General features: G+C 36.6%; 1 protein-coding gene across 1 annotated transcript in view; it reads left to right on the top strand.

Moving 5' to 3' along the window:
* IREB2 (iron responsive element binding protein 2) overlaps positions 1 to 9005 on the top strand; it is a 49115-nt gene extending 40110 nt beyond the window's left edge. Inside the window, exons 19-22 of the mRNA XM_030874869.2 lie at positions 1954 to 2101; positions 2187 to 2309; positions 4994 to 5179; positions 5891 to 9005. Coding sequence (XP_030730729.1) covers positions 1954 to 2101; positions 2187 to 2309; positions 4994 to 5179; positions 5891 to 6001 — 568 coding nt within the window. The 3' untranslated portion in view covers positions 6002 to 9005. The remainder of the gene's footprint in view (positions 1 to 1953; positions 2102 to 2186; positions 2310 to 4993; positions 5180 to 5890) is intronic.
* The last annotated feature ends 2853 nt before the right edge of the window (positions 9006 to 11858 follow it).

The following is an 11858-nucleotide window of genomic DNA, read 5'->3' on the forward strand; positions in this document are numbered from 1 at the left end:
TACCTAGCTTTGTTTGACATGTAATACTGCATAGCTCTTACTATAATCTCATTAGTGCTATTGTGAAATCTGTGTTTGAATTTATTTTCTAGTTAATTGTAGTTTGGTGGGAATTAAAACACTTTTTGGTAGAAATTGCTAATAGCAACTCCATTTGGTGTAATTTAATGAAGATAAATGAGTTTGTTTTACACACGGCTTTTGTTCATAGTGGTGAGAAATAAAATAAGTTTTATTTCTCCCAAATATTTTTTAAAAGGTGATTTCCATCTTGGTCGTAATTGTGACAAAGATTCCAACCCCCTCCCAAAGAAAAAGCCACCACTTCTCTCAAATACACAATTTTTGTATTTATTGTAATTGCTGATATGGATTTCTTAGCACAGTTAATACCGTAGTTTTCGTCAGTTAAAAATTTTATTTTTAAAGACACTCAAACCCCTCACCATCTCCATCCTGAAGTACAGTGTTTAAATGTACATCCTGAGATAAGATGTTTAAATTAGAAGAATGTTTGTTGTCTTTACATAAAAGACCAAATTAGAGACTGATGGAAGTTGGTTGTTGATTGTTGAGATGCTTATGCTCAGTTTTCTCTTGTCCCTAAAAGGTCATTTATATAGTAACCAATCCAGTAGCAATGAATACCCATAGCACACAGATAATGGTGTCTAAATACCAATTCTTAGGACAAGCAACCAATTTGTCTTAGGGAAATGGTTGATTCCAGGTTTGGCCCTGGAAAATATACAAGATGATTCTAGATGTCTTATACCAAAAGCAAAGGAGCTATAGAGACTACCAAAGAGTGTCTTAATTCCCACCAAACTACAATTAACTTCCAGGCTTTCTGTCAAAAGGTCTCAGGAGCCAACTTGAATCTGTCACTGCTCAAAGATGGGACATGTTGAGCGTCAATAAAGAATATAACTGGAATGGGTTGAAACATAATGAATATGTTTAAATCCATGAGTTCATAATAATACTAAAAGAGATAAAAACTCCAAGTTACCTTTGGAAGATGTTGGGAAACCATCTCATTATTTAACAATAAAGTCTTTTCTGTATGGGATGTATTTCATTATAACCAAATCATTGATGAAGGAAAGTTTGTCTTCATAGAAGTTTTCCAGCTAAAAAATGAAGAAGGAATAAGAGAAATAGAGTATCATCATTTTGCAGTCCCTAGTGTAGTCTAGACAATGATGATCAATCACTGGTAGCATTCCAGAAAGAGAAAACTGGGTATCATGTGCTCCTGATGGAAGTACGACCTATGCAGCATTGTTGCAAAAATTAAAAACCCAAACCTTGTCAAGTCACTAGATTTGACATCTGGTTAACAAGAAATACAGGAGGGAGAACAACATATGAAATGATACTGTGGAGATGCAGTCAGCACGGTCTAGATATAGGAAACTACACTACAAATGACCTAATTTCTTTAGATAAAGTATAAGAGGGGACAAAATAGGAGAGGGAACATATAGATTAAAAAAGACTTGAGATCAACTGGATGAATTTATAAACCATATTTGGACCTGATTGGAGCAAACCAACCACTAAAAAAGTAATAAGAAAACCAGGGACATTTGAATATTGACTGGCTAGCTGGTATTAAGAAGTTCGGAGGGTTTTGTTTGTAACAAGGTAGTATTTTTAAGTCCATATCTTTTAGAGAAACATACTGAAATGTATACAGTTAAAATATGATATCTGAGTTTTCTTCAGAACAGTCTAATGGAGGATGATTATAGAAGAAACAAAGATTCCATGAATTGATTATTGTACAGTAGTGATAGGCACCTGGGCATTCACTGTTCTGTTTTCTCTACTTTTGTGCATGCTTGAAATTTTCCATAATAAAAAAGTGTTTATGAGTAAGTTTTACAATTTAATAATGTGATTATTTTCCATCTAAAATAAAAACTAACTTTCATAACTTTGTTGCAGCCTTACCCCTCGTGAATTCAACTCTTACGGAGCCCGAAGAGGTAATGATGCTGTGATGACAAGAGGCACTTTCGCAAATATCAAGCTTTTTAATAAGTTCATTGGAAAACCAGCTCCCAAAACAGTTCATTTTCCATCAGGACAGACGGTAAGGATGTATACAGAGTATTTAGGCAGTTGCTAACTAGATCAAAATTTGTATTAAAATTTCTTATGTTTGTTTTAATCTACAGCTAGATGTATTTGAGGCTGCAGAGCTGTACCAGAAGGAAGGTATCCCACTGATTATTTTAGCAGGGAAGAAATATGGTTCAGGAAATTCAAGAGATTGGGCTGCCAAAGGACCATACTTGCTGGTATTGATTCTTAAATTTTATCTTAAACTTCAAAGAGTTTTAAATATTCCCTTTTGTCAGTAACATCCTGTCAAAGTTCATTTTGTTCACTTAGACTTTGTATGCCTACTTGGATCTCATCTGTGGGTGTTTTTAAGTGACCTTATATAATACGTTGTACTAATCTAGTTGCATTTTAATACTCTGAATTTAATTAAAATTACATCAGTCTTACTTGTGAAAATAAATGTGGTAGAGGGAAAGGATATTCTGTCTTAAATTATTGCTTTATAATAATAATTATTTATACCCATTGGTAGTTTTACTTGCCCCCTTTTCGTTTAATTTTCTATGATTTGCTCCATCAAAGGTTAACGACTCAGAGATAGTGGGCCACATTTTACTTTTATCTTTTTCCAAATAGGTGATATTGGTCCCTGGCTGTCTGCTAGGAAGACATTTCTGTTGAAACTGTTTCCTTGTTGAAGAGCAAATAGGGAATCTGTTGGAGAGAATAGTCCTGTGACGTGTGCTCTCTGCCATTTCATACTCATACTGTGCTTCTCTTTACAATTGTAGTTGTTGAAGAGGCTGGTCAAAATACAGCCCTCACAGCTATCATAATCATACAAACGTCATTTGTTTTGAATCTTTAATTCCCCTCCCCCTTAAAATGTAAATACTCTAAGGAGTTGTGGGAATAAGTCTAATTCTTTTGTCTTTGTAAGATAAGAATTTTAAGTACCAACATACTTCAGAGATACTCCAGTTTCGGTTCTTCACCACTGCAAGAAAGTGATTATCACAATAAAGCGAGCTGCACAAGTTTTTTCGTTTCCCAGTGCATATAAAAAGTTATGTTTACACTGTACTGTAGTCTATTAAGTGTGCAACAGCATATTTAAAAAAAATTATACACACTTTAATTAAAAAATACTTCATTGCTAAAAAATGCTAACCATCATCTGAGCCTTCAGCAAGTCGTATAGTAACATCAAAGATCACTTGTCACAGATGGGCTTCCCTGGTGGCGCAGTGTTTGAGAGTCCGCCTGCCAATGCAGGGGACACGGGTTCGTGCCCCGGTCCGGGAAGATCCCACATGCCACGGAGCGGCTGGGCCCGTGAGCCATGGCCGCTGAGCCTGCGCATCCGGAGCTTGTGCTCCGCAATGGGAGAGGCCACAGCAGTGAGAGGCCCACGTACCGCAAAAAAAAAAAGACCACTTGTCACAGATCACCATAACAAATAAAATAATAATGAAAACATTTGAAATATTACAAGAATTACCAAAATGTGACACACACATGAAGTGAGCAAATGCTGTTGGAAAAATGGAGCCTGTAGACTTGCTTGACACAGAATTGCCAAAAAACTTCAATTTGTTAAAAAACACAGTAGCTGCAAAGCTCAATAAAAACAAGGTATGTCTATATCGTGAATATTAATTATAGGTATAGGTTTCCATTTTTTCCTCAAGTTTTTTTAGCTTTTTTTGTTTTGTTGTTGCGGGCTTTCCTCATATAGCTGTTGATCCTTGGCTGTCCATTCAGTTAGACATTAAAAATCTGATTACAAGCTGTAGTTGTGAGCTGCGTTTTGTTAGTGGGCCTTACTAATGATAAGCTACCTTTTTCATTGAGATAGCCCTATATGTTAGTATCTGTAAATATTTTCTCTGGGCCATTCAGTGAGACCCATTGAAGAAACAGACTTACTCCCCCCATTTCTGATAGTATTCTCACCCAGACTTCCCGTGAGCCTAGTGTTCCTCTTCAGTCTAGAGCATCCATCCTCTACAGGGTGATGGCACTCCCAAGGGGTGCAACAAAATCTTACTCTTCTTATGTATGAAGTATACATAGACATACATATATAAACAGATACACAGTATATTTGTGACATTAAATTTGGGGGGGTGGTGGGCAATGAGGAGGAAGATGTGATTAGAAGGGAAATGTCTAAAACTCCTTAGGAGGATAATAATGAAAAATAGTAGAGAAACATGGGTCTTTAGCTGATTTTGTTCGGAGGATAGCGTCCTCTCTTGTGTGGGAACTGAGCTGGAGATCTTACTGCTTTTTATAGACTTCTAACTACTATCCCAGTGTTCTGAGAACCTCATGCCTCTGAGTCTCAAGCCTTTTCTAGGTTCTTTGTTGCAAATTGACTCAAATCTTACTGGTATCACCCTAGTTTCAGTTTCTCAGTTTGTAGTTTCAACATTGTCTGCTAAGTCAGTTACCTGTCTCTGTTTTCTAAATATTTATAGAATTTGCACATCCTATTCCCTTTGTTGCTATGGGTTTACACTTCTTTATTCTTTTATTTTAGTGGGAGTTTTAAAAGGGAGTTTTGATGAACACATATGTTAGATCTACCATAATTAAACAGAAATCCTCCTGAGCCCTTTTTGAGTTTAAAGCAGCCGCCCCCAATTATAGAGAGCGCTTACTATATGGTAGGCACTGGCAGTACTTAACCCTGGAGTGGCCGAGGGGCAGTTAGGAGTTAAGGAGCTACTTAGAGAAAAATAACCTATAAAAGATTTCTTTAAATACTTTGATATAACATTGACCTTTAGTATGGGGTGTTGGGTTTAAAGTTTTTACAGAAAAGCCAAAAGTAGAATTTTTTTCCTTTTAAAATACTCAGTAAAGCAACTTTCAGAGATGAATGGAGGAATAAAATGCATGTTTGTTACAGGGTGTGAAAGCTGTTTTGGCTGAAAGTTATGAAAAAATTCACAAAGATCATTTGATTGGAATTGGCATAGCTCCACTTCAGTTCCTTCCAGGAGAAAATGCAGATTCTTTGGGCCTCTCTGGCAGAGAAACATTTTCTTTAACATTTCCTGAAGAACTGTCTCCTGGAGTTACATTAAATATAAAGGTATATCTAAAATTCTCAAATATATGATTGTGTACTATATATTTAAATAGATGGTTGTAAACTGAGTAAGAAACAATTACTGTAAATTGCATCCTAATGTCAGTTAGTGAACAAGTTGTAGTTTGAGAAGGCTCTGTTTTCTCTGTACTTAAACCGATGTTAATATAGTTGATGTTCTCCGAGGAAAAGTAGAAAACACTGTATACTTAGTCCAGAAGGAAGACATGGACTTCCAATTACACACGTTAACTTCCTTTTCCTCGTTATCAGCTCTCTCTGTCCTGATCTAATTTTATCCCAGGCACCTACACCACTTTAGGAGAAGCCAAAATTGAGTGTTCAGGGTTAGAGTAACACAGACTTTACAACCAAGAAGAAAGGAAAAAATAGCAATATTATATGCAATGAATATTTAACATAAAATGACCATGAGTAACAACTTCCCTAATTAGTAAGTCAAAATCTAAATCATTTGATTTAATGTTTTAGGTGATGCGATACTTGTTATTTAGAATTAGGGACTAAAATAACATGTTTTTCTGCTTAGGTGTGAAGCCTATGGTTTGGTATCTTAGGTGTTTTCAAGCAGGAGAAATGTTTCTCAGACAGAATATGAGTATAGTCATTGAATATGAAGACAGATGGTCTTAACCACTAAGTAAAACTTTGTAGATTTTACCACTCATGTGAGATGTTTTTGTTTGTTTAAAGACAAGCACTGGAAAAGTATTCAGCGTGATTGCTTCCTTTGAAAATGATGTGGAAATAACATTGTTCAAACATGGAGGATTATTAAACTTTGTGGCACGAAAATTCTCATAGTATCTACTCACCATGGATACCTTTCATAACTGGTAACTGCAAACAAAGCCTTTTGTGCTGGACCCAGGAATCCTTACCATGGAGCTGCAGGTAGTCCCAGTATGCTCACTTATCTCATCCATGGATGTAAATGATTATGAATCAACGTAGTGACTGAAATGAAATCTTCTTGATTTTAAATAATATACGAATGGTGCTATTAACATTGCTAAAATCAGCGTGTGAAGTGTGTTGTGGAAGAGGCCTGTAAGTATGGGGGGATATTTTATCAGACCATTTTGTAAATAAAGGCAGAATTTGAACTTGTGTTAAAGATTCTTATATGAGTAACCTTCCTGAAGTCTTTCGTTTAGTTTTGCACCTATAAAACTGTATACTACTGTTTGTTGGTTTAAGAGAAGCAGATTGAAATATAACAAGCCAGATAACTTTAAAATTGTGGAAGGTGAAATCTGATTTATAAGTGGATTTTCAGATATATTCATTCCTTTTCAGAATTGAGTTGCACATAGTTGTCATTCTTAGTTTGTAATATAAGCCAGGGTTATCCTAAGTCTCAGTCTAACTGCAAGGGATAGAACCTGCCCCATACACAATCATTCTGTCCAATCCAGCCAAGGTTTCCTCCACATCAGAAGGTGGACTGTTACAGAATACAATTGATTGCGTAGCACCATGTATTGGCAGTGAAAATATGTATCACATATGCAGCCCTTAATTTTTCAGTAATTTGCTGCTGTGACCCTGGCAAGCCTCAGATGGCATTATATCAATTGGATTATTTTGCTCACTCTGTGTGATACTGTAACTTCCTATAACCTAATATTTTAGCTATTATTAACTAAAATTCCACACTCATTTATGGTTGCTAAAGAGAACTTTAATCATTGAACGCTAACATGATTTCCTCTAGATTTTAAAATTATCCACCCTAAATTATATGGTTGCTCAACCCTAAACAGTTTTTAAATGTTGGTTACTTCTTAATTATTTAAATCGATTTCCTGTCATTTTGAATCATTTTACCTGGGAAGCATGATACTATTAATTATGTATGCTTTTGCTAACCGTCAGGATAAAACACTTAAGTTATTGCTGTCTGAATACTGTATTTTCTCTATTTGCATGTCTATTTATCACATCAAATGTTATGTCAACAAGAAGTTTGTCAACTTTTAAGAAAAAGGTTGGATAATTAATTCCAAAAAGTCCTATACCTTTTTTTTTAATTAAGAAATTAAACTTAGCAGGCAGAAGGTTAATTGTAGTGATTTTTTTTCCCACATGGAGATCATCATATGACCTAGTTAAGTTACTGCAATTCAGAATTAGCTCACATTGCACAGAATAAAGAATTGTTTTAAGCTAAAATGCTGAAATTACCAAACCAGTGGGTAAAGACCACTGAGAACTTTGCACATAATCAAATCATACAATCTTTTGAAAATATTCTGCAAATATGTGTTTAGACAATTAGGTGGACTAGAGTTTGGCAAAATGATTTCCCTTTTATTTAAATTTTTTATAAATATTTTCTTTGATACTTTCAAATCACGTGTTCTTGATATTTTATAATGCTGTGTATTTGTCAGTGCATATGTTTTTAATTTACATGAAAACATGAATTAGGGATGGAGAATTTACAAGTTGAACATTAAAATATCTGTTACAGGCTTTGAAGAAATGATAATCCAGATTGTTACGTGTGGGGAAAACATCTGTTTCATTTTTAAGCCATACTATAATATAATATGTAACCTACGGGCAGAGGCCTGGGCATCATCATAAACAGCACATCTAGGAGATGAAAAGATGATAAAGCTAGCCAGCTGTGAATTAAGCATTTAAATTTCCAGTCTACCTAGTCCAGTAATAATACAAGCAGATCTTGTATTTCAGGAATAAAATCAAGGTTCTCTTAATCTCTTGCTTATATACAATGAACCAAAAAGCTTCGTAAGCAATGGCTATCAATTTGTGAGGAGAGTCATGGATGTGTGTCCCAAAGCATACCTATATTTCTGCCTCCAGCCAAATTCTGTGTTTGCAAAAATGTGGCCCCTGTTGGTTTTTATTGTTTTACTTATCTCCTTTGTTGAATATATCTGGATAATTTGGTGTTCTAAAAAGAATACACAAATATTGTGGCAGGAAGTATAATAGGCCCCTTAGAGAAGCAAATTAGTGTTGTGAATTTAAAAGTACAATTTCAAAGGTCATTATCAACAGCAGCATTTTTGTTATATTTTAAGAAACATTATGCTACATACCATTGCCATGTTTCATGCCTTTGGGTTGCTAATCACTGAAAATGTCATCCAGTCACTGAATTGCCATTAGTATACCTAAAAAGTTTCCAAGATGACAGTTGTTACTTCCTGTTTTATCTCCAAGCTGACATTTGAATGAGAGGTATTAGACTCCCTTTAGCTAAATTGCTCAGTTTTTCACTGGGAATCAAACTTCAGTGGTACTAAAGGACAAAAAGTACAGCTAAGACCTAAATCAGAATTCTAGTTGTTTGCATATATGGTAACAGTGTTGTGTGCATTTGCCTTCTCAGTGTTGAGTGAGAGGATGAGGAGAAATTATTTGACATTTTTCTGTGGTTGAATTAAAAGACACCTTTCTTTTGCCTTTAGGTTTAGGAGAAAGTGCTAAGATACTGGATGTTGACCCTATCTTAGTTTGATTTGGAGTTATAAAAGAGAGGGGAAGGAGGTGGACTTAGTCTTCTTTAGTGACTTTTCCCCTAAAGTGTGATAGTGCTGATGTTTCTATCAGTTTTACACATAGTATGTAATTATGAAACCATATATCTCACTTAAGTAAATATAAATCATTGTCTATTATTTAAAGCCAACAAAACAGTATAACAGTTTTAAGTTCAATAATTTTAAGTATTGTATAGAAATATATTGGAGGCAAAGTTCAGTTGATGACAATTGTGTATATGTTACTGATGCTGTAAATTATTTTTAATAAAGAAAATTGTATTATCACATATTTGACTCTTGTTATAAAATATTTTGTGGTAATTGAAAAATAAAATATGATAACTTAAAAAGAAAGAGGATACCATCCAGAAATTTCTCTTCAAACATGTTAGGTAAATGTTCAGACATTAGTTATTCCCAATATAACTGCCAAAATGAGAATGAAAACCAAGATAAAGTTTGCAGTAGGAATAGCCTCGAGGAAACAATAAGTAAAGTTGAACTTGATTCCAGGGTTGTTCCAACTGGTACTTAGATTCATGGAATAACATTTTTAGAGTTGAAAAGACTAATCTCTCACCCAAAGCAGGATCCCTTGTCTAAATAACATCTAACTGGGCGACCTTTTCTTGAATATTCAAGAGATGGGAGACTGTGCTAGGCAACCCATTCTGATGAATAAGTTGGACCCTCCAGAAGTTGCCCTGAACATAACCTCCATACTCTAGATCTTTTTTTATGGAGGTAATTTATGTTAAAGTGAACATTTAGGACTGAATTCGTCTCATGCTACAAAGTTGTGTATTACAGGAGGAAAGGGCCTTTTCTTGATGGATGCAGGATGGAGGGGCTATGTTTTCATGAGCCTCTATGCTTTAGGACCAGCTGGTGGTGTCACTTCCTCCTTCCACTGGCTATTCATCAGCGCTCTCTTGAAGCAAGTCATCTGGAGCCGGGAGCCAGGGCCATGAGCCTCTAAAGTAATGTTTTGTAAGTATGGTCAGCTGCCCACTGATCTAAAAATACCTGCCCTTTCTCCCACTCTTAATAGCAACCTAAATGAGTAATTGAAATCTACTAAAATTTGGTATTCATAAACTAAAATTAGTACATTATTAGTTTTCTAAGGATTCCAATTCAGTATCCTAAGACATTTGCTTTACAATATCAACACAGACACATGGTGATAGTTTGAATATTTGAATATCCAGAGTTTTCAAGGAAGCCTAGTGCAACACCAGTGTTGCGTTTTCTTAGTTTATGGTTTTCACTTGATGCCACTTTTGCTTTTTAATTATAAGTTTAGCTTCAGCTTGTTTTAATTTGATATGAGTTGTTTGGCTGGTAAGTTTTCCAAAACATCAGATTATAAAGCTTGTGTTTAGTATACAAAAAGGGAACATTTATTGCAGAAGCAGATGTAATCCCCACAGAATTTGCTTGTGTAATGACAATTGTGTTGTCTCTGTGAATTTTGTGTTTACATGATGATGGCACTGAATTTTTAGCCTTTTAAACAACCTGCAATATATAGTTGTATCATAAAACTAGTGGGCTATTACGTTTTATAGGATGTTTTATAATATAAAATCATATCTATAATCTCACTCTTCAGATTGTTCATTTTGTTTCACTCCAATTTTTGATCACTAAACTCTTTGAGAGCCAATACCTAAGTGTCCTAGTGGCCAGGTGGAGAAGGAAAAAACTTGTTAATACAACAGTGACATGACATTTCTTGTCTATCAGATTGGTGGAACTTTTTTCATTATCACGGTATCCAATATTGGCATTACTGAGGAAAAACATGATTTGGTAGCATGTATTTTAAGAGCCTTAGAAATGTTCATTCTCTTAGACCCAGTAATATGACTGAGCAGTGTATCTTAAACAGTAACCAGATCAATAGAGGTGGAATAGTGAGAGGGTGGAGAGAATTCAGGACCTGCCTGAGGGAAGAGAATGCAGAGGGGCCTAACAAGGCCATTGGGAGTCAGGTTCTGGTGACAGATAATCCAAATCAAAGTTTGTCTTTGACACCCTAAAGGAATGAGACATCAAGAATGCCGCCCTGGGGCTGTAAAAAAAGCCCTGCTACTTGGAAATTAGAAGTGAAGCAGATAAGAAGCATATCTAAAGGGAGAAAAGAGGTGATCTCTCAATAGGTGGTTGACAGCGGTTTGGGAAACCACCAAGTCAATCAATCAAGGTCACTCTAACCAGAGTGTGCTGTATCCTGGGGGGGGGGGGGGGGGGCGGGGGCACAGGGGGAGAGGGAGATGTGCATGGACAAAAACAGACCAAGTTGCAGACATGAGTGATGTCTAGAACTCTCCTCCATTAGAGAGAGTGCTCTGTACTATCAGGTTCTGCTTGGTTGCAGACGTATATCAAACTGGCTATCAGAGCCAGATGACCTTGACAATTAAGGTCACCCAAACAGCCTGGCTGTTATGATTCCCAAGGCAGCCTCCTGATAATCATGTGGTTCTACACTTCCCTGCAGAGGGAGAATACACTGATTGAACTACCTAAATAAGGATTCTGATCCAATTACCAGTTCTCAGTGTAAATGAATCACTTATCACACCAGACCTGAACTGTGGTCACCTCAGCCCCCGGGATGACCTGTTAGGACGGCCTTCAGGCTTCCTTTACATCTTGAGAATAGAAAACTCGGCACTGTGCAAGAGCTTGAGCTAGAAGTTGGGTGACCACGTCTGGTTGAGGCTCTGTGCCCTCTAGACTTCAGTTTCCCCATCAATACAAGGAACGTGTGGACATAACTGATAAATTAGACGATTTCACATTCTAACATTCCAGTATCCCGGGAGAACCAGGTCCTGTGCAGAACGCTGCCGGGTCAAACTCCCAGGTCCTCCGAGCTGAACTCTTGATGTTTTGGGGGACAGGATGGGTTTGAGGCCACCTCGGCCACGCTTGCGAAGCCTCTGGGATACGTGTTTCCAGCAGGAGGGAAGGGAGGGCGAGGAGAGAAAAACGAGGACGCGAATTCTACCCAGACAACTAGAATCCTGGGATAAGGCCAAGAAGCCTCCACAGCTACGTGGACTGGGAGGAACTGCAAGGTGCCACTCAAGAGCTGAAAGCCTGCTAAATGGCTACTCACCAAAGGGAGG

The sequence above is a fragment of the Globicephala melas genome, chromosome 2 (genome assembly GCF_963455315.2).
Source record: "Globicephala melas chromosome 2, mGloMel1.2, whole genome shotgun sequence".
NCBI classification, from domain to species: domain Eukaryota; kingdom Metazoa; phylum Chordata; class Mammalia; order Artiodactyla; family Delphinidae; genus Globicephala; species Globicephala melas.